Here is a 23,881-nt window from a genome sequence, read left to right as displayed (position 1 = left end):
CATGAAAGCCTTCCATCTCATATTAGAAAAAAATTAGAGAGTACTTCTGAAGAAATGTTGAAACTGATTAATTTTATGAGCCAAAATATTGATGAGAGTGATTGCCTCTTTACCGAGTATGAATTAGATAATGCATTAACCAAAGGTCGATCAACTGCTCCCGGAGAGGATGGTATAACCTATGATATTCTCAGAACTCTAAGGCACGTGCCTGATAACCCTTTGTTGGCACTGTATAATCTCAGTTACATTGAGGGCGTTCTTCCTACTTCCTGGACCAATAGTCTCATTGTGCCTATCCCAAAGCCCCAACAGCCTGATACATTTAGGCCGATCTCCTTAACTAGTTGTCTTTGTAAAACTTTTGAAAGAATGATGCTTAACAGACTGTACTACAGAATCAGACACCAACTTTCCCCCTACCTCTATGGGTTCATGAAAGGTAAAAGTGTGCAGAACTGTATTTCCACCTTTCTCACTGCACACATCTCTACTAGTTTTACCACTTTTCTTGATCTAAAATCTGCATTTGATATTGCGAACAGAGCCGTTATACTACATGAACTAGCCAATTACTGGGAGCGCTTGAGGTTTCTAAACCTGTATTCCCTGGAACGCAGGAGGGAGAGATACATGATTATATACACCTGGAAAATCCTAGAGGGACTAGTACCGAACTTGCACACGAAAATCACTCACTACGAAAGCAAAAGACTTGGCAGACGATGCACCATCCCCCCAATGAAAAGCAGGGGTGTCACTAGCACGTTAAGAGACCATACAATAAGTGTCAGGGGCCCGAGACTGTTCAACTGCCTCCCAGCACACATAAGGGGGATTACCAACAGACCCCTGGCAGTCTTCAAGCTGGCACTGGACAAGCACCTAAAGTCAGTTCCTGATCAGCCGGGCTGTGGCTCGTACGTTGGTTTGCGTGCAGCCAGCAGCAACAGCCTGGTTGATCAGGCGCTGATCCACCAGGAGGCCTGGTCACAGACCGGGCCGCGGGGGCGTTGACCCCCGAAACTCTCTCCAGGTAAACTCCAGGTAAACTCCAGCCAAAATGAATATTGGTGGTAGCTTACTCTGCTGGATAATAGGATACCTGTCAAACTGAGTATCCTCTGTCCTTTACCAAGGCTTCAGAAGTGATTCTAAAGAAATGTCTCTAGGTACACCGCAGGGAGGAGTTCATAGTCCCATGCTATTTAATATTCTGATTAATGCTCTCCTAAATGCTCTACCTGCCTCACCTAAACATATAGCTATAAGCTATGCTGATGATATCATGATCCATACAACAGGGCATAAGAAGATGAATACCACCATTCTTAATGAAGTTCAAGCAATTTGTAATCGACTAGGCCTCATAATATCTTCCTCTAAAACAAAGATATTAACAAGCAAACGACATCCCCCACCCATCTATTTGCAGGGTGAAATCATTAGCTACGTTAAAACTTACAGATATCTTGGTGTAGATGTACCCTTTAACAAATCCACTATACCACAACTAAACAAGAAATGCAAAGCTAGGCTAAATGCTCTCAAAGCTGTTGCTGGCTACAATCCCAACTATGGTGCTAATGTGAGAATCGTGAGAATGATGTACATAGCCTATGTTAGGTCCTTAATTGATTATGCTGCTCCCATGTTGATATTAGCTAGAGAAAGTTCTCTCCGACCCTTGGAGTTAATGCAAAATGAAGCTCTCAGGATTATTCTTGGCTGTCCCAGATCTACAAAAGTTCTTAACATGAAGAAGGAGCTTGGTATTTCTAGTATCAGTGATAGGATTGTTGAGATTAACACTGTACTCGGTATTAGAATGTTGAGAAACGAACCAGACACTGTCACAATGAATCTTATCAAGTGTCTAGAGGTAAATACACAGATCTAAATGGATTGTGAAAACGTGCAATTGCATTAAGTTTTATAACCTGCATGAACTGTATCACTGTAGGCAACAAGAGCATTTCACCCCTCCGTGGAAGATGTGTTCATTTAATATCACATACCTATAAGTCCCTCCCAAGAAGCTCATTGCTAGTAATCCCTTCCTTAAATCTCTTGTTAGAGCAACTGCTCAAGAAGAAATTTCTCACCTAGTTGGTAGTAATAAGTTATCACAAGTTATATACACTGATGGATCTAAACAGGAGTCTTCTGGCAGGGCTGCATCTGCTCTTGTTGCCACCTCCCTAGTTAAGAACGATAATAAATTTGTTGAGTTTTTTTTTCTTCTTATTCGCCGGTACTCTCCCGGCCCGGGTCTTTTCCAAGTAGTGGTGACCCGGCCTTGGCTCCCTATCTGGGGAGTATCTCGAGACCTAAGTCTCCCATGGGAGGAGGTACAAGTACACCCTCATCTTTGGGACCAAGTGTCCCCAGGCCTAGCCACAGTCCCCGCCCTCACGGGGCTCGTAGAGAGAAGCTAGGCCTCTGGTCTGCCATCTGCCCCGCCCCAAAGGGGCTCGCGGGGATGGCAGTCTTATGAGCTGCAGATGGTAGCAAGCTCAGGCCTTCTTCTATCTTTGTTGAGTTAGGCATAAGAATTAACAACTGGGCGCCTACACTGCAAACTGAATTGTTTGCAATCCTAATGGCGCTAAAGCTAACCTATGACACTGAGCTTGACTCTATCATCATTACTGATTCTATGTCATCATTGAAGGCTCTTGACTCATATAATGACTCCAACAACATGCTCATTGGAGAAGCCAGGTATAGATACTAAAAAATTAGGGACAAAGGAATTAATGTACAATTGCTATGGATCCCATCACTCATTGGATTACTCCTTCATGTTAAAGTTGATATGTTAGCCAAGAAGAGTATCGAGAAGGAGAATGTAGAATATAACTTTGGTATAACTGTGTCTAGCATTAGGAATAATATTAGGAGAGAAGTAAATAATGAAAATGATTGTTATAGGAATGCAGTTAGAAGCCTGAGTAGATCTATAACCCACTATGATAACATGAACGTAGATAAGTATGTTTATGGAGCAACTTGCAATGTGAACAGACTGACTGATGTTGTAGTGGCCAGGCTTAGGCTTGGTTACAAGTACTGACTGATGTTGTAGTGGCCAGGCTTAAGCTTGGTTTACAAGTACTGACTGATGTTGTAGTGGCCAGGCTTAAGCTTGGTTTACAAGTACTGGCTGATGTTGTAGTGGCCAGGCTTAAGCTTGGTTTACAAGTACTGACTGATGTTGTAGTGGCCAGGCTTAAGCTTGGTTTACAAGTACTGACTGATGTTGTAGTGGCCAGGCTTAAGCTTGGTTTACAAGTACTGACTGATGTTGTAGTGGCCAGGCTTAGGCTTGGTTACAAGTACTTCTGGCAGTTTGGGAGACACACAGATGATCAAACTAAATGTAAATTATGTGATCAGGCATATGGTCACTTCTCTTGAACACTATGTGCTTAATTGTTCACTTATTGAGGAATACAGAGACAGACAGTATAATAACCTATGTGACATGTCAAGATATCTTATAAATGAAAATAAGATACCAGATATACTAAGCAAATTTCCTAAATTTGCTTGTAATAGATAAGTGAACTACAGATATGTAGATATAAATCCATATGTATTCCTGTTAACCCTTTGGGGCCTAGTTCCTAGGTCTTTTGTGTATCCATATGCTCTGGCGCTACCGTCCACAGGATGGATATGGGGTGCACAGTAAACTAGCCACTTCGGTGGCAAAATCTAATCAAATCTAATCCCAGACTATAATTATTATAATCAGAAGGAAGTGCTAAACTTACCAGGGTCATACAGAGGTGCAGGGTAGGAATTGATGCAGGATCTAAGGATAAATAAGGGTGGAGATAACAGTAAAGGTAAAGTTAGGAGGGGCTGTGTGCTAAAGGAACGATTATCAAAGTTTGTGTAATAAATCAGTTGCTGTCAAAAAGTCGAAGAGGGAGTCTGTGTCAAAGGTTAGTCCGTCAACAAGAAGGGATTTATGGACACAGTGGTGCCTATGCTAACCTTCCTATGGTGTAGAAATATACCTAGTTGGACGAATCTTATTGAAGCTAGCTGGTTCAGTGGCTAACGCGACGGTCTGGAGTTTTGAGACTCTCTGACCGCGGGTTCAAATCCCGCCCGTGGTATGGTTTGTTTGCAATCGTGTCATTACGATTTCCTGAGTCAGGAGGGAAAATAAAGGGCGTTAGAGCGGTGATGTAGGAGGAAAATTCTGCGTGCTCGTTGATATCCAGGACAGTCCAATAGAATATGGGAAATTGAAACAGGAACTAGACAATCCTCACAAATTAGAACAGGACGCCTCTCCATGAGTGCGTCGAGTGCGAAGATAGAGAGTTTTGTCTCCAACCTCGTATCACGACAACAAGAAGGTCAGAAACTCAGATTTGGTGTGATAGAATGTAATTTGGTATGAGTCATATCAGACCAACGTTGTTGCCAATGGTTGCGAAGGTGGGTAGAGATTGCAGCAAAATAGTCAGAGAATGGAATACCTCTATATGAAACTGGTAGGTCATGTAGTGCAGATCGCGCAGCAGTCTGTTCATTGCCATCATCATGACCAGGGACCAGGCCACCCACCCAACAGTTAAGTTTAATATCTTTATTATTCACCCCATACCCATCCTGTGGGCGGTAGTCAAAAGATTACAGAGGTACATAATGGGTCCAGGGACTGGACTCCAAAGTTTTGAGGTCTGAACAAGTTACAAAGGTAATGAACTAGATCTAGTCACAATCATGACCAAGTTACGAAGGTAATGAGCTCCAGGTAGAGCGATTTCTTTACGTTTGCTAGTAATGCGGTGTACAAAAAATTAACAGTGTTAAGAGCAAAGAATCTGTTCATTCTTTTACATCTTTTGAAAGTATATCTCTTTTCTAGAGCTTTTGTTGGTGAGGGGCTCTTGATTTAGGGAATTGGATCTGTGTTCCAGTTCCCCGAATTAAGCCTGAATGCCTTCCACCCCCCCCCCCCCGCGCTGTATAATCCTCCGGGTTTAGCGCTTCCCCATTGATTATAATAATAGAGCTTCTAATCCTGACGATCATGCTGTCACTCCTGGATATTAACTTCATTATTTTTTTCTTAGTTGTATTTATAATTTGATATGCGAGCGTTCGTGAATTTCTCGAAAGAACAAGCACTCAAGAATTATAAAATTCCAAATTATTAAAAATTATAAATTAGATATTTCTCTTTGTGTGTTTCTTGTGAAGATGCGACTGTACGGCAGAATTTTACAATCATACTCACGAAATCGTAATACGACTGCAAACAAATCGCAGGCGTCTTGAACCCATGGCAAGTGTGTCCTAAAACTCACAGACCAGTGCGCTAACCACATCCTGTTGGCTTTAATATGATTCATCCAGCTAGGTATATTTCTTAACACCATAGGTAAGTTAGCATGACCCTACTGTGACCACAAATGCAGTTTTTTACAGACGAATCTCACACAAGCTCAAGCTCCTTCAAAGCCACCAATCATGACTGAAGAAATCGTAATAACACGATTACAAACGAATCACAGAAAGGGTAGTGTATAGAAATATATCTACCTGATGATGAATCTTGTCTAGAGCCAGCTGGCCGAGTGGTTAACGCACTGTCCTGTTTTACAACTCTCCATTCATTCATTCATTCATTAATGATTTGCCGGTACTTCCGGTCCGGGTCTTCTCCAGATGGCAACCCGGCGGTGGCCTCCGGGTTGGGGGTGTTGTTCGTCTTCTTTCTTCTTTCTTGGGGCCCTCCGGTTGGATTATTATTATTATTATAATCAAGGGGAAGCGCTAAACCCGGAGGATTATACAGCGCCTGGGGGGGGGATGTGGAAGGCATTCAGGCTTAATTCGGGGAACTGGAGCAGTTCCAATTCCCTAAATCAAGAGCCCCTTACCAACATCCCCTTCCGGTTGGAGGGTGGTACAACTCACCTCCCATGGATTTAAGCCTTACCTGTTCTGTAATTTATACTAGACACAAAAATATAATTAATTTGTTTTATTAAGGAAATATTTGGCTCACTGGGAGCAGATAGTTTCCTCAGTAAAACCCCCTCATGGTAGGTTCCTTGACGCTGGTGAGGGGCTCTTGATATAGGGAATTGTATCTGTGATCCGGTTCCCTGAATTGAGTCTGAATACCTTCAAATTCAAATTCAAATTCAAAGGTTATTCTCTATAAGGATTACAATGCTGAGTTTACAGAAATTTGGTTATTGTTTGGTTTACATGTAGTAAAATTGTGATTACAGAGTGTACCACTAGAACGCTTAGCATGGCTAGGCATTTCGGGCATACTTAGTTTTATTCTTAATTGTAAAATATTACAAATTATGAGGTAAGTTGGTATTATGGCTAAGTGACTAAATACTAGTTTGTGAGTTTAGCAATGTGAATGCTTTTGTTTTGGCACAGTATATAGTTTCAGTATTGGAGTATCACAGGATTCATTATTTTAAGACTGAGATTAATATTTCTGTTTATGGTCAAATGAGTGAGCGAGTGTAAGTGTGAACCACCAGGTGGTATTCGTGTAGTTAGTTGACGGGGTTTATCAGGGAGATAAGATGTTTTCTAATGGTAGTTTTGAAGGTGATGAATGTGTCTGCAGTTCTAGAGTTCTCAGGTAGGGTATTCCAGATTTTAGGGCCTTTGACATACATTGAATTTTTGTAAAGGTTTAGTCGGACACGGGGAATGTCGTAGAGATGTTTGTTTCTGGTGTTATGCCTGTGGGTTCTGTCACAACTGTCAAGAAAGCGTTTTAGGTCAAGGTTGATATTAGAGTTTAAGGCCCTGTAGATATAGATTGCACAGTAGTAAGTATAATCCTACGGGTTTAGCGCTCCCCCATGATTATAATTATTATAATCCTCAGTAAAAGCAATACTAGTGATGCACATCTTAATTACATATTCTTCTCAAGGGAGGTTCCTTGATGCTGATGAGAGGCTCTTGATTCAAAGAACTGGACTTATCCTCCTTTTCTTTGGATTGAACCTGAATGCCCCCCCCCCCCATTTCCCAAGCACTGTGATCCCTACGGATTTAGCACTTTCTCGTGATTAAAATAAATTATATTCAAGAAACTTGTGGGTATCAGATGCCATGCAACCGTAAATTACTGCCAGTACTCCCCTCAAGGAAGGTTCCTTGATGTTGGTGAGGGGCTCTTGATTTAGGGAATTAGATCTGTGCTCCAGTTCCCCAAATTAAGCCTGAATGCCTTCCACATCCCCCCCCCCAGGCGCTGTATAATCCTCCGGGTTTAGCGCTTCCCTCTTGATTATAATAATAATAATATTGCCAGTACTGTAGTTTGTAATTTTCAAATTAGTTTCTTCATTATTATTATTATAATCAAGGGGAAGCGCTAAACCCGGAGGATTATACAGCGCCTGGGGGGGGGGATGTGGAAGGCATTCAGGCTTAATTCAGGGAACTGGAGCACAGATCCAATTCCCTAAATCAAGAGCCCCTCACCAACATCAAGGAACCTTCCCTGAGGGGATTAGTTTCTTCAAAAGGACTACCATCATATTCACAAGATGAAGAGCTAAACCCATGCAAGTCGGTGTCTGAGACAATCTAGTTCAGTCTAAGTGAAAGGCAAGATTAAGAGCCCTTCACCAGCATCAAGGAATTCAGCTACCTTGAAGGGAATTGGGATTATTAAAAGTCTTTATTACAATTTAAAATAAAATCTGCCTTTTTCTCTTGTACATGAATTTTACATTATTCTTGAAAGAGCTAAATCTGTAGGGTCATACAGCACCTGGGAGAATGGGAGGCAGTCAGGTTTGATCCAAGGAAAGGGAAGCCAGCTCCAATTCCTTGGATCAAGAATCCCTCACCGGTATCAGTGAACCTACACTGAAAATGGAGGGGGGGTTATGAGTTTTATAACTATAAAAATTTTCCTTTTCACCTGAATGACTGTCTTCTGCCAGGGCAGGTGAGAGAGAAGAAAACGTATTCATTGAATTAACATCTTGTTAGATGTGTACTGACATCATACTTCAGATGACCCTCCAACTGCAACATTCCCACCCCTCCCTTCGAAGAGCGGGCATTGCCCTTTCCACCTCTAACACTCGAGTCCGGCTAAGTGGCTTTCTTGAGTCACTTTATAAAAATTACCTTACACTCCATCAGCATGTCAATTAAGAAAAAACACTTGTCTCCATTCACTCCTATGTATCAAACTCACACAAGGCTGCTGGATGCTCAAACCTTTAAAACTCATCTCTCTACCCTCTTCATCCATTCCTGAAATGACTCCTTTTCCTTCTCAGATTTATACACCCCTCTATCCTTCTACATGCCCAAACTACCTCAACAACCCTTCCTCAGCCCTCTGAATTATACCCTTTGTGACCCCACATTGCCTTCTAATTTGCACGTTTTGAATTCTCAGTATAATATTCACATCACGTATTGGTCTCAAACATGACATCACTACCTATAGCCTTCTCGCTAGTATTCAAAACCTTACTCACCCAGATAAAAGTGTTAGTCTCATACTCTGGTACATTTCTTTATATTATAAGCAGAGGGAAGTGCTAAACACACAGGGGGTCATGTTATGTTAATCAAGGGGAAGCGCTAAACCCGGAGGATTATACAGCGCCTGGGGGGGGATGTGGAAGGCATTCAGGCTTAATTCGGGGAACTGGAGCACAGATCCAATTCCCTAAATCAAGAGCCCCTCACCAACATCAAGGAACCTTCCTTGAGGGGCACAGGGGGTCAGAAATATTTTATTTAAATCAGGGAAGTGCCAAGCAAGGAGGGGTCTTATAGCACCTGGGGAATAGGAGGTATTCAAGCTCAATCCAAGGGTAAAGCAATGCCAGTTCCTTGGCTCAGTAACCCCTTACTGGAATGGAGGGGTCATATAGCACGGACATGGGAGGCAATCTGGTTTAATACTAGGGAAAGATGGGCCATTCCGTAAATCAAGAGCCCGTCACCAGCTTCGAGATTTCTTCCCAGAGGGAACTGAAGCTTAATAAGTTTGATAAGATTTTCCTGATTATTATTATTCCTAAGGGAAGAACTAAACCCAAAATGGTCATACAGAGCTACAGGGAAGGTAGGTGTAAAAGAATGAAGAATATGCACGAGGGAAAGGGGAAAAAATGCAAGAACAAAACATAAATCAGAGTTGGTGCAATAAGTTAGTTTGTTAATATGTCAAAGCAAGAGCCTGCATCAGAGGTGGGACTTTCAGTACTCACATCAGGTGATTAATAATGAGAAACCAAACTGTTCATAATAAATTTAATTTTGCTCTGAAGGTTATTTTACCACTATCAATGCTTCTTTCCAATTATTATTCAAACACACAGTGCACATGCCTCCTTTAGGAGTCATGCAGCAATTGGAGGAATGGAATGTAATCAGATTTAATCCAAGGAAGATTATAATAATAATCAAGGGGAAGCGCTAAACCCGTAGGATTATACAGCGCCTGTGGGGGGATGTGGAAGGTATTCAGACTTAATTCAGGGAACTGGAGCATATATATCCAATTCCCAAAATCAAGAGGCCCTCACCAGCATCAGGGAACCTTCCTTGAGGGGAATCCAAGGAAGAGGGTATCTTAAATTCTTTGGATCAAGAGCCCTCCATCCCATTGAAGTCTTAGGCTGCAAGTCAATAGTTTGGTTGGAGAGAAAAATCTCAAACACCTGGGCCAAAACAAAAAGTTGTTGGGTTCTTAGTCACTTGGGCCACAAACCTGAACATCACAGTATAGTGGCTCAGTGGAAATAAATGGTATAAAATACCGACACAATGGAAATATAAACACATACGCAGTTTAATGTGATCCTTTATTGAAAACATTTCGTCCACACAGTGGGCTTTTTCAAGTCACAAACAGATCTTGAAAAAGCCCACTGTGTGGGCGAAACATTGTCAATAAAGGATCACATTAAACTGCATTTGTGTTTATATTTCCATAGTGGCTCAGCACTGGGGAATGAAATACTGGAAAACAAAGAAATCAAATTGTGTATTGAAAAAATGTTTAACAGGCTTAATTTTATTAAGTATGTGACAGGACAGTAGTACCTCCCTGGGTAACAGATGATTGATCTACCAACCAATTAATAATACCAATGTAATGTCTGCCTGCATAAACTGGCAGACATTACAGTGTATGAAGAACCATTCTGTATGACAGGTGGGGAACCTTCATTCTGTCAAGGGCCATTTAGATATTTATATCATCTGCAGGGCATACAAAATTATCAACTTAAAAATTTGCCTGCTATATTTGGTCAAACATTTAATTAATTCATGCCTAATGTGATGGCTGGAACAGCTTCTCTTTGGTGAGGGGTGATAGCTGATACTGATGAAGTTGCTACTTGCAACTACTTTTCCAGATTTGCGTCAGTCAGTCTGGACCACAGTCGACTCTTTGCGATGGTTAAGTTTTGAAAAGAACTGTTCACTAAAAGGTATCTTCATAATTCTGCATACTTATTTAGATTTTAGGTTTCGTATTTTTTTTCTTATACAGTGTAAATCAGTATGGGGAAGGGTCAATGTAAGTATTTTGCTGTGAAAAAAGCTCCTAGATTTATTAAATTTCAAGTCTTGCCTACAGTTGCTTTGGCATGGCCAGAGCAAATGATTTCATGGGCCTTATGCAGCCTGCGGGCCGGATGTTCCCAACCCCTGCTGTATGATATAGGGCATTAGGTAAAAGTACATACTGTAGTTTAAATCTTGCTCTAACCATACAAATTATTATACTCTGGGCGAAGTGCTGACTCTTAAGGAGTCACAAAGCACATAGGGAATGAGAGCTATCCTCCAAGGGAAGGATAGGCTCAATTCCTTGGATTGAGAACCCTTCATAGATATCAAAGGGGGAGGGGGTAACAATGCAGAATATTACGTGGATCAGAGTAGCTGTATAATGCAGTGTATGCTTGATAACTGCTACGAGCTCACCAATCGGAGCAGTCATGGCCAATTTGTACACAAAGCAGCTGGAGGAGAATTTGAAACTATGTATCTCAGTTGGTGTAATATGACAAAGATATTGAGAATATTTTGGTCATCACTCCTGGATGCATTGTACTAACATGATGAAACTTTTAAATACTTTAACAGCTGTTGAAACCTTCATTAAATTCACCATGGAAGAACAACTTTTCTGGATATACTACTCTAAAACATGAAAAAAGATGTTTTTAAGATCTACAGGAAACAACCAACCAGGATGACCTACATTACTTCCCACATCCTGATTCACATATTAACTCCTTTATTTCAGTGGTCGTCACACAGATCTAAATACTAATGCCAGAGTCCTTCGTGTAGAGCTACATTTTGAACACAGCTCCTTGCACAATATAAAAAAAAAAATCCTGCCCCCACACAGTGCATGATGGGAAAATCAAACCTTAATTTTAAAATGATTTTGGAGTTTTCTAGCATGTTTTTTATGGTTCAATTGGCTGTTTCTTCATATCATTTGAGAGAATGGAAAATATACTACTGAAATAAGAGATGATTTTGATTGTTTCAAGACCTGAAGCAACTTGAAATTGAACTCAAGGTAGAAGTATTAGTTTCTTGCCGATTTTCCTAAGGACAGGTAAAACTTCCCTACACCCCATTCTGTTCTATGGATGTTTAATAGGTCTGATTCAATTATGGGATGCCTTAAACCATGACTAATCATTCCTGGTTATATTTTATTTGAGAAATAAGGTAAATCTCTCTCTCTCTCTTTTTTTTTTTTTTTTTTTTTTTTTTGATGATGAATTCAAAATGGGAAGGCAGGAGGCCTGGGGACATTCGTACCTTTGGTGTCATTACCTTCAGAATGAGATTCTCTTTCAATTCAGAAGAAACTTTTTTTTAAATGTGGACACAGAGCAATATTAATTTCAGGGGGTCTAAACAGTGAAAGGGCTAATCCTTTTACTGTTGAGACCCCTGCTCACAAACTTGCTCTCAGTGGCGAAGAATTGAAAAAAAAAAAAATTTTTTCTTATGAAATGATAAGAGAATCTTTTCCTGATGGTAATGAAACCAAAGTATGAAATTTGATGGAAACCTTATAGAATTACGCTCTCATGAAGTTAGCGGTCTTGGCAGTACTTATGCATCAGCAATTTCTCCCACTTTGAGCCCTATTTTGGGCCAATTCCATTGTTCCAGTCAACTATATTCATAGCTACTTTGCTAGAACTCCTTTTGTTGTATCGATTGAGTACGAGAAACTGCCCATTTAACTATTTCAACTACCCAATAAAGTGATCAGAAATTGGTAATTTGGCTAATTTCATACAAAATTCAAGAAAGGCCAATTTCAAAATAGGGAATTAACAATGTAAACATTTCTAGAACTAAAATAAAATTTTCTCTATTAATTAGTAATGTCTCCAGGTCCCTCTTATATTACGCTTACTTTCCATTTTGAATTTTTATTTACACCCCGGGAGGCAGCTCAGCTGAAAATTCACACACACACGAACTATAAAATCTCTGCACCAAATTCACCTAAGTCAGCAAATAGTAGAGCCTACAAGACTAGAAAATGCGCTGGACCTCATCTTCACTAACAATGACGATCTGATATGTAATATAACTGTATCAAAGACAATACACACAGATCACAACATAATAGAGGTACAGACATGTATGTACAGGGCTCCGAACCAGCAAAATGTGAGCAGTCATGAAGGTCTCTTCATGAAATTCAATTTCAACAACAAAAACATACAATGGAATCAAGTAAACCATGTCCTAAATGAAACAAGCTGGGAAGATATCCTAAACAACACGGATCCGAACATTTGCCATGAAAAAATGAATTCTGTGGTTCTTGAGATCTGCTTAAGACACATTCCATTAAGAAAAAGAGAGAGAAGATGTAAACTAGAGAGAGAGAGACGTTCCCTATACAGACGAAGGTGAAGAGTCACAGAGCTGCTGAGTGGGGCCAATATATCTGAAATATGAAGGGAGGCACTAGTCAATGAAATTGCAAATATCAAACTTAAGCTGAAGGAATCTTATAGGAGACAAGAATCACAGAAAGAACTAAAAGACATAAAGGAAATTGAAAAACAAAAACAAAATACTTCTTCTCTTTTGCCAAATCTAAGGAAAAAACAACATCCAGTATTGGGCCCCTGCTTAGGCAGGATGGGACATACACAGATGATAGCCAAGAAATGGGCAAAATACTAAAGTCTCAATATGACTCGGTGTTCAGTGAGCCACTGCCCAGACTAAGGGTTGACAATCCAAATGAATTCTTTATGAACAAAACCCAAAATTTGGTCATCCCCAAAATCTCAGATATTATTCTAACTCCACAAGACTTTGAAGAGGCAATTAATGACATGCCCATGCACTCTGCCCCAGGCCCAGACTCGTGAAACTCTGTGTTCATCAAGAATTGCAAGAAGCCCCTATCGCATGCCTTCAGCATTTTATGGGAAGCATGGACACAAGGGTCATCCCATACACACTAAAAACAACAGACATAGGCCCACTCCACAGAGGTGGCAGTAAAGCAATTGCAAAGAACTACAGACCAATAGCATTAACATCCCATATCATAAAAATCTTTGAGAGGGTTCTAAGAAGTAAGATCGCCAACCACCTAGATACCCATCAGTTACACAACCCAGGGCAACACGGGTTTAGAGCAGGTTGCTCCTGCATGTCCCAGCTACTGGACCACTATGACAAGGTCCTGGATGCTGTAGAGGATAAACAATATACAGATGTAGTATACACAGACTTTGTAAAAGCTTTCAACAAGTGCGACCATGGTGTAATAGCACACAAAACGCGTGATAAAGGAATAACGGGAAAAGTTGGTAGATGGATCTACAACTTTCTGACAAATATAACACAAAGAGTAATAGTAAACAAAGTAAAGTCCCATGCAGCCATGGTAAAAAGCTGTTCCACAAGGCACAGTACCTCCTCCCATTCTATTCCTCATCCTCATTTCTGACATAGACAGAGTTGTAAGCCATAGCTCCGTGTCTTCCTTTGCAGATGACACCCGGATTACCATGGCAGTGACCTCCATCGAAGACACCAAGTGGACATCAACCAAATCTTCGAATGGACCACTCAAAACAATATGAAGTTCAATGAGGAGAAATTTCAACTACTCAGATAAGTGAAACTTGAAGAAATTAAAAATGTGTCAGGGTATACAAATTCAACAATACAACAGAGCAGAAAAGTAATATGAAGGACTTGGGAGTGATGTCAGAGGATCTTGCCTTCAAAGACCACAACAATGTATCTACCTCCTGCGCTAGGAAAATGATAGGATGGATAATGAGAACCTTCTAAACTAGGGATGCCAAGCCCATGATGATTCTCTTCAAATCGCTTGTGCTCTCTAGGTTGGAATACTGCTGTACACTAACGGCCCCCTTCAAGGCTGGCGACATTGCAGACCTGGAGAGTGTACAAAGAACTTTCACAGCACACACAATTACGATAAGGCACCTAAACTACTGGGAACAGTTGAAGGTCCTTGATCTGTATTCCCTCGAACGCAGGCAAGAGAGAAATACATGATAATATACACTTGGAAGGTCCTGGAGGAATTGGTACCAAACCTGCACACGAAAATCACTTCCTATGAGAGCAAAAGACTTGGCAGGAGATGCAACATTCCCCCGATGAAAAGCAGGGGTGCCACGGGTACACTGAGAGAACACAATAAGTGTCTGGGGCCCAAGACTGTTCAATTGCCTCTCAGCATACATAAGGGGAATTACCAATAGACCTCTGGCTGTCTTCAAGAAGGCATTGGACAGGTACCTCAAGTCAGTACCTGACCAACTGGGCTGTGGTTCGTATGTCATCTTGCATGCGACCAGCAGTAACAGCCTGGTTGATCAGACCCTGATCTACCATGAGGCCTGGTGTTATGGGGCTATAGGACCCAACATGTATCTATAAGTAACAGTTACTCTGGAATACCTAATTATATTGAATTATGGGAACTCAGCCTAAATGTCATAAGGGCAGATCACCCTTATGGCTGTAAGGCAGCTGAGTCAAGCCTGTTTTTCTAATAGGTTATACTATACACACACACACGCACACAATTTAAATAGTTTATAAAGTTGTATTTCTTTTTGCAACAGTAAAATAAGGTGTGGAAGAATTGTAGTAACTAGAGATTTGTGCCTGGCAACAGTCATTTGTGTTTTGGTGGGTGTGGGAAGAGCTGAGCTAGGCTCCTTCCCCTCCCTCTCCCCCTCTCTCTTTGTGGACTTCAAGCTGGTAGGACCTCTGGGTCCTTTCTATTTTTTGGGCATTATGTGTGCCCCAGGGGTGAGTTTTTATAACTTAAGTTGTGGTCACCATACCCAGGGTGACTAAAGTGTGTCAAAACACTGGTTAGTCCAGAGATTAGTCCAGAAGAAAGAAGGGCAATTTTGTCCAGATGCACCATGTGGGCTGTCTTAGAAGAGCAGCTAAGGGGTGTGCAGGCTTATGTTTTGAATATGTGAGTGCTGTAATTGTATATTCTGTACATATCTATTTAGAATACAGTTATATTTTTATAGTAGTAGTTTAAATAACCTGTGAAGAGGGCTGGTGAAAGGATATCAGAGACACTAAGGATGATCAGTCATTAAGTATTACCTTAGAATACTAAGGCCTTTATGTAAAAGCTACCCCCACACTAGAACATGTAGTGAGAACCTTACTATCAAAGTAATAAAGGACAACAACATAACACCTGGTCTCAAACCGGGCCACGGGGGTGTTGACCCCTGAAACTCTCTCCAGGTAAACACAAAAAAATAGAAGAGTTACTGTTATACAGACTACTGCATTATTGTAAAAATGGTATAAATAACATTAGAGCATTTGTGAATGCATATTAGACCCACCAGTTGACATGTACTGGATGTGTGATGTGATTTGTTTACTCTTGAACATCGGCAAAAATCGAATATTTCCACTACTTTGAGCTCAATTTCAAGGCACTTTAAGTCTGTAAACCATTCAAAATCATCTATATTTCTGTAATATATCTTCTATTCTATCAGATGAGACCAAGAAAAAGAGAATACTACCATAAATACCATGTGAAAATACACTGCAAAGTTGCTGTTTTAAACCAAAAACATGGTTGCAGTTTTTTTCATTATGCACTGTGTGATCAGGATTTGTTTTATACTGTGCACACTGACCACTGAAAGCCACTAGAATTTTGGCGTAGTATTACGGGACCGACACTGGCTTTAAAGCTGTAATATTAGGGGACCGACAGTGAAAGAGTTAAGAGGCATCATCGCTGGTTTCTTTTAAGAGAGCATTCAGGAACTCTTGCATGCCATATTTATAGTAGAAATACAAACATACACACCTGTGTGACCAGACCTTGAGGTCTGGTCAAAGACTGGGCCGTGGGGAACATTGATCCTCGAAACCCTTCTCCAGATATACCCTGCCTATTTTATCAACTGTAGGAGGAAAGCAGGAATTATCACCAGAACAGCTAGGTGATGACAACCACACTGGTTCAGAGCTCTGCCTTCCAACTGGATCTCTAACACAACAGTATTTGTAAAGGCAAAAGCAAAATTGCTAACTCAACATCTAGCACTATTAAGGATATAGTTTTTTTTTTTCCAACAAGTTGGCCATCTTCCACTGAGGCAGGGTGACCCAAAAAGAAAAATCCCCAAGAAGAAAATACTTTCATCATCATTCAACATTTTCACCTCACTCACACATAATCACTGTCTTTGCAGAGGTGCCCAGATACAAGAGTTTAGAAGTATATATAAAACATACCCCTCCAAACTGCCAATATCCCAAACCCCCCCTTTAAAGTGAAGGCATTGTACTTCCCATTTCCAGTACTCAGGTCTGGCTATACAAAAACAACCTGTTTCCCTGAATCCCTAGTATCTGTATCTAGTATCTGCAGGAAATGCAAAATGCAAGGAAGCGAATGCTGGGGTTTACACCATTCCATGTGATATATATAACAAAATACATGTTCAGAAAACTTTCAAAAGTCTTGCTACATGTATAAAAGAACATTTATGCATACCAGAGAGACTTGAGAAAAGCTTCTGCCATTCGCCACAACACCTGTGGCTACCTCAAGAATTTGCATAATGCCACACTCACCATCAGAGAATCGGTAAATCACAATTGCTGCTGTTTAGAAGCATCACTAGCATAGTAAAAAATATTGGAAGCTTCAGCAATGAAAATCACGCACAACTCATTCTACCTGAGCAAAACGCAACCATCATTTTCCCCTGCCCTTTCTCTCACAGCCCAGACCTCTGCCTCTATTTATATCATCTTACTCATCCTCTGGAGACTGATAAAACCCTAGTGGGCAAAAATGTTTCCTTAATTAAGGTCTTAATACCCACATGTGTGTACTGTATTTACATATTTTAAGTATTAACATTTTTACCTAGCTTCTTAGCTATGCACATCATCTGCCCTAATTTTATGGTATACTTTCACGTCTTTCTCTAGCACACTATCGTATACATTCCCCATTCTCTTCAATTATATGCATTATAAAAGGTCATTGTTCAAAACAGTGGCAGTCTCCCACCGAGGCAGGGTGACCCAAAAACGAAAAACACTTTCACCATCATTCACACAATCAGTCTTTGCAGAGGCACCCAGATATGACACTTTAGATGTCACTCCAATATCACACCAATATTTGGCAAGAGTTTGAGAGAGATTCTGGAGTTAAGTAGGAAAACCATAATAGTCTGTGAACAGTGAGATTTATCTTACAAATCTTTAAATAATTACCCAAGTACTCCTAAAATACCAAGAAAGGAACTACAGTAAGTTATTGGATGAATAAACTAAACTATTAAATCTGAAAAATGTATGTGTGAGAAATAAAAGTTGCTTTTAGATTCATTTAATAATATATTTTCCTTAGATGAAAAGTACAAAATAGCCTATTTGTGATGCAACATCACTAAGGAAAAAACACCACAAAACTGGTGTTAATTTGTAAGACAAAAGAGAAAAAAAAAAAAAAAAACAATGTAAAGGTGCAAGTTCAAAATTATGTTTAAGACAAATTTTTCTTAGTAGTAGAATTATATTTGTATATTGAAAATTGACAAAATAATTTATAAAGCTTGAGCCGCTGTGATCGTGTTCTGAATATTCTAAGAGTTCTAGATTCCTTTATAACATGGAACACTGTGTTGTGGTGTAAAGCTTCGTCAAAAATATTCAAGCAAATTTGTTATGTGGAAAACCAAATTTATGTCGCAGTCAAATTATTTTTATGTGAAAACTTGAGGCAGGATAAGTGTTTTTCAAGAAAATAAAAAAATGGAGGAATGAAAAAAAGACAATGGAGGCATGAAGATTAATGGTATTTTTCAAGGGAAATTAAAGGCATCAATGAAGGAATGAATTTTGAGATACTAATTTGATACAATTTATGTAACTTAAAATTGTTACCTTATTAATGTAACATTTAATTAAAAATAAAGTCAAACATACCATACAGTACTTAACTACTGTTATGTCACAACAGAAGGAAATACAATTTTAAGTCCAAATACTGTACTGTATTAAATAAGCTAATTACAACAATTGAACAGCGTATCTTAAATATCTGTATTAGTAACTAACGATAAATTTTAAAGACTTGCCTTCCATTATTCTGAAACATTTTTAAGTCCACAAATAAAAAAAAAATGAAAACCCCTACAGGTTTTATCTGCAAAGAAAATTTAGAGAGATCAAGACAAATTTTGATGAATAAAGCCATTCTTCAGCTTAAAGATATTTTAAAAATTCCAAAATTCACTAAATTGTCATTCTACTTTTCAAACTTTATTACTGTTCATCTACATCATTTTCTTTTTCTTCTTTAATTTCTTCACCTTCACTATCAACATCTATGCCACCCATACCAATTTCCTCCTCCTCTTCATCATCATCACCAGCAACTTCCCTATTTTCTTCCTCTGCTTTCTCTAGTTGTCTTGCTAAATCAGCTTCTTCAACATCTGTTACAATCTGCAATATTCAACAAAAAATAGTCTCCTATTTAGAAATTCTGCATACACATATTTAAACACAAACACAATGATAATGGGAGCCCTTTGACTGAACTTTGTATAGAAAGGGGTTTGGTTATAGATAATACATATTTTAAGGAAAAGAGGATAAGTATACAAGATATGATGTAGGGCATAACGACAGTTTGTTGGACTACATATTGGTAGATAAAAGACTTGAGTAGACTTCAGGATGTACATGTTTATAGAGGGGGCACAGATATATCAGATCACTTTTTAGTTGTAGCTGCAGTGAGAATAAAAGGTAGATGGGATACAAGGAAAATAGAAGCAGCAAGTAAGAGAGAGGTGAAGGTTTAAAGCCTAAAGGAGGAGGCAGTTATGATAACTTATAAACAACTATTGGAGGATAGATGGGCTAGTGCGAGTATAGGCAATGGGGTTGAAAATGTTTGGGGTAGGTTTAAGAATGTAGTGGTAAGAGTGTTCAGCAGATGTTTGTGGTTATAGGAAAGTGGGTGTGGGAGGGAAGAGTGACTGGTGGAATGATGGTGTAAAGAGAGTAGTAAGTGAGAAAATGTTGGCATATGAGAGGTTTTTACAAAGTAGCAATGATGCAAGGAGGGGGGAATATATGGAGAGAAAAAAAAAAAAGGTTAAAAGAGTGGTGAAACAATGTAAAAAAAGAGCAAATGAGAGAGCGGGCGAGATGTTATCAACAAATTTTGTTGAAAATATGAAAAAGTTTTGGAGTGAGATTAATAAGTTGAAGAAGCCTAGGGAATGAGTTGATTTGATAGTTAAATATAGGAGAGAAGAGTTACTAAATGGAGAGTTAGAGGTATCAGGAAGGAGGAGGGAATATTTTGAGGAACTGTAAAATGTTGATGAAGATAGGGAAGCTGTGATTTCACATATAGGGCAAGGAGGAATAACCTCTTGTAGAGTGAGTAAGAGCCAGTGGGGGAAGTTTGTAAGGCAGTGTGTAGAATGAAAGGGGGTAAGGTAGCTGGGATTGATGGGATAAAGATAGAAATGTTAAAAAACAGGTGGGGATATAGTTTTGGAGTTGTTGGTGCTTTTAATAAAAGTATGGTGAGGTACCCTCTTCATCTGAGAGCATTTATCCCCAGGATGACTCGAGTCTGGAACATGTTCGTACAGCATAATGACAATGAGATCAAGTCAGTTGATCAAATGAAAATGCTGGCCCACAGATGGCTCGAACTTCATCCTGTTCCCTACTTGTATGTTTCATAACAATAAAAATGCTTTCAAATGAGCTGATGTAGGTAACAGCTCTTAGTATGTCAATCAAATTAGGATTCCTTATCTTGTCAATAAAATTAGGGATCCTTAACCTAACCTTGTCAAACCCTGTGGAGAGAGAGAGGAGAGAGAAAAAAAAAAAAAAAAAAAAGAGGGAGAGAGGAATTTTAACAATTCCTCTGACCATCACAGAGGGAACAGATCTTCCCAGCAACGACGCAAGCCTTGGATCTGTTAATTCTCCTACATCTGACATCACTGCTTCAGCACCTGCCAGTACACTAGACAGTGCACATATCACTGATCCTACACCTGTCAGCACATCTGCTGACACTACTCCAACATCTGGCAATAGTGCTTCATCTGCAAGTACTGAGTCAGGTGCAATTAATAACCAGGGCACTATCACTGCACCTGAACAGCTGCTGTGCCAAAGTATGAACAGCAGGGACACATGTCAGAACTGTACAGGGAAGTGGTAGAGGACATGGAAGAGGATGTGGAGGAAGACATCTACAGCCATCTCGCCTCCCACCAACACAGTCCCAGGAAAACGTTCACCAGATACACAATCATCAGGCCCACCAGCAGCAGAACCTGCGGACAAATCAGCAGCGAAACACAGGAGATGCAGCAAATAGGAATCCACCCTCCCAGGCGCCTAGGCAGTACTCTCACTGTCATCGGAGGGGGCACACCACTAACAAATGCCTGCGAGATACTAGGTGCAATTACTGCCACAAGAAAGGACATCAGGAGGACCTGTGTCTCAAGAAAAAGGAACTTGACAGACAGGACCACCTGTTTTAGAGACCTGCTCTAGGAACAAACCAGCAGGATCTCTGAACTGGTGAACACACTCACACGTCACCCACTCAGCTACTCCTATCTCAGCCCAGCAGGTGGTTTTGTGCCTTATACAAGACCACAGACATATATCCCAGCAACTGCCTTGGTGCCCTACCTCTTTCAAGGGCAGGCAACTTACAAGCCTTACACACCCACCACCACAAGCTGAACACATTATGAGGAGCCAGTCTATTAGCATCCTGTTAACCAACATCGGAGGTTTCATTACCAATGTTGGAGAGCTCTCACACAGTTTTGTGAACACTCGACGTCCTGACACAATAGCTGTTGTTGAAACATTTTTGGAAGATAGAACTCCATAAAATTTTGCAAGAATTGCTGGCTACACCTCAAGGATGAGGAGGGACAGGCAAGAGCAAGGTGTTGCTGTCGTGTGCTTTTCTAAAAGTGTACATGTCCAGCACATTGATGTTGCCATCCTTACTCATCTTGAAATGATGTTCTTCAAGCTATGCATAAGCACTAGTACTTTTGTACTAGTATGTGCAATGTACAGACCTCAGTGGCAACATGCAGACTCCATCAACTTCCTAATGGAAAATGTGGACTCTCCTCTGCACCAACACAACTGTCAACATATCATAATTGTTGGTGACCTCAACCAACATCTTATACAAAGGGACTTTGATGGCATTCTTGCAATGTTTGACACGAGCAACTTTGTTGATTTCCCTACTCACATTCCTGGTGCCTCCCTTGACCCAGTAGTGATCTGGCAGAAGGTATAGTCACTTGTCAACCCCTTGGCTATGTTGGATTGCCTGACCACAAGGATGTTTTTACGACACTTAAGATCCCAGCAAAAAGAGGTGAGGAGTCCACATACACAACCTGGCTATGGGTAAGAGGTAATTGGCCAGCCATTTGCTCTGAGCTCGCCACCACCAATTCGAATGCTCTTCTCCAAGGGAATGTTGACAACCAAGTGAAAGCCTTCACTGGACACATCCTTAATCTACAACAAGAACACACCCCTCACGGGCAGTAGGTGACGAAGCCTACAGATCAGCCTTGGTTTGGCTTTTTTTGTAGAGAGGCTGCTACTCTTAACCCTCTGAGGGCTGACAGGCCCTCTCCGTGACTCGTTCTCAGGGTCGGCCAAATTTAAAAAGAAAAAAAAATAATTTTTTCTAATGAAAAGATAGAGAATCTTTTCCCAATCATAATGACACCAAAAATATGAAATTTGATGGAAAACTTACGGAATTATGCTCTCGCAAAGTTAGCGGTCTCGGCGATGTTTACGGATCGGCGATTTTGCCCACTTTGAGCCCCATTTTCGGCCAGTTCCACTGTATTAGTCGACAAAAAACATGAATATTTCGCTAGAAATCCATTTTTTCTATTGAACGAGTGCAAGAAACCACCCATTTACTAATTTCAACTATCCAGTACAGTGGTCAGAATTTAGCAATTTTACCAATTTCACACAAATTTCAAAAGATGCCAATTTCCGAATAGGGTCCAGAACAAACAAGAAATACATTCCTGGCACTAAAATGACATTTCCTCTGTTCATTAGCCACGTCTCAAGGCCCCTCTTACATTCTTTTGCTTTCCACTTTGAATTTTTATTCTCACAAAAAATAGAAGATTTACTGTTATGCAGACTACTGCATTAGTGTAAAAAATGGTATGAACCATATTGGCGCACTTGCAAAAGAATATTAGACTCACCAGTTGACGTGTATTGAACGCTTGGCATGATTTGTTTACTTTTGAACTTTGGTAAAAATCGAACATTTCTGCTACTTTGAGCTCAATTTCAAGGTACTTTTCATTGTAAAACCAGTCAAAATGATATGCCTTCCATTCTATAAAATGAGACCAAGAAAACTAGAATACAACAATAAATACCATACGAAAATACAGTGCAATGTCGCTGTTTTATTCCAAAAAAAACGGTCAAAGTTTTTTTTTTCTCATTATGCACTGTGTGCTGCAGGATTTTTTTTATACCGTGCACACTGACCGCATAGACCAATTCTTTCATATGGAGGCCTACCAGCTTTCTCCCACTAGATTTGAGGGTGCTAGAATTTAGGCGTACTAGTACATCAAAAACCCTGGGTCGTAAGCCGTACTAGTACGTCCGAAACCCTCAAAGGGTTAAGTACAAGGCATGGCAAAGGTATGAGACATCCTACTACCTACAACAGGAACTTGCACAGGCAAGCCTGTAGGCATATGGGTGAAGTTCAAAAGTGGGTCATCACTAAATGGGAGGTGAACACAAAAAGAAAGCTAGCATCAGGAAGAGTAGTCCCCAAAACCTGGTGGTCCCTGGTCAAGGACAGACAAGGTTATCTGCCTGATGAACTCATTCCACCTCTAAATCGACAGGATGGGACCACCTTTACTAGTATTCAAGGGAAAGCGGACCTCTTTGCTGAACACTTTGCTACCAAAATGCAAGTTACTGTGTCAGCATAGTTGCTGATCCTCTACATGTGTTGTATGCATAGATTAGATGAGCATTATAGTACCATCCATGTGCTTTATATAGAAGATCCCTAGTAGGCCGAGTGACTGTATGACGTCACGGGATACAGCACGAGTCAGTGAGACAAGCTGCCTCCTCCTCACTCGACGGACCACCCACAAGCAAGGCAGAACAGGGCAGGCCTGGGCTTCCACCTCTCATCACAGTCTGACAATATATAGTGTTAACA

General features: G+C 40.3%; 1 protein-coding gene across 1 annotated transcript in view; it reads right to left on the bottom strand.

The window, feature by feature from the left end:
• Positions 1-10,047: 10,047 nt before the first annotated feature.
• The window catches only part of LOC128690055 (eukaryotic translation initiation factor 2 subunit 1), a gene marked incomplete at its 5' end in the record, with an annotated part of 29,999 nt that continues 16,165 nt past the window's right edge, over positions 10,048-23,881 (bottom strand). Inside the window, 1 exon segment of the mRNA XM_053778612.2 lies at positions 10,048-19,068. Within this exon segment, the coding sequence (XP_053634587.1) occupies positions 18,886-19,068 (183 nt within the window).

The sequence above is a fragment of the Cherax quadricarinatus genome, chromosome 1 (assembly GCF_038502225.1).
Source record: "Cherax quadricarinatus isolate ZL_2023a chromosome 1, ASM3850222v1, whole genome shotgun sequence".
In the NCBI taxonomy this organism is placed as follows: Eukaryota; Metazoa; Arthropoda; class Malacostraca; order Decapoda; family Parastacidae; genus Cherax; species Cherax quadricarinatus.
This window is presented reverse-complemented; position numbering and strand designations above follow the sequence as displayed.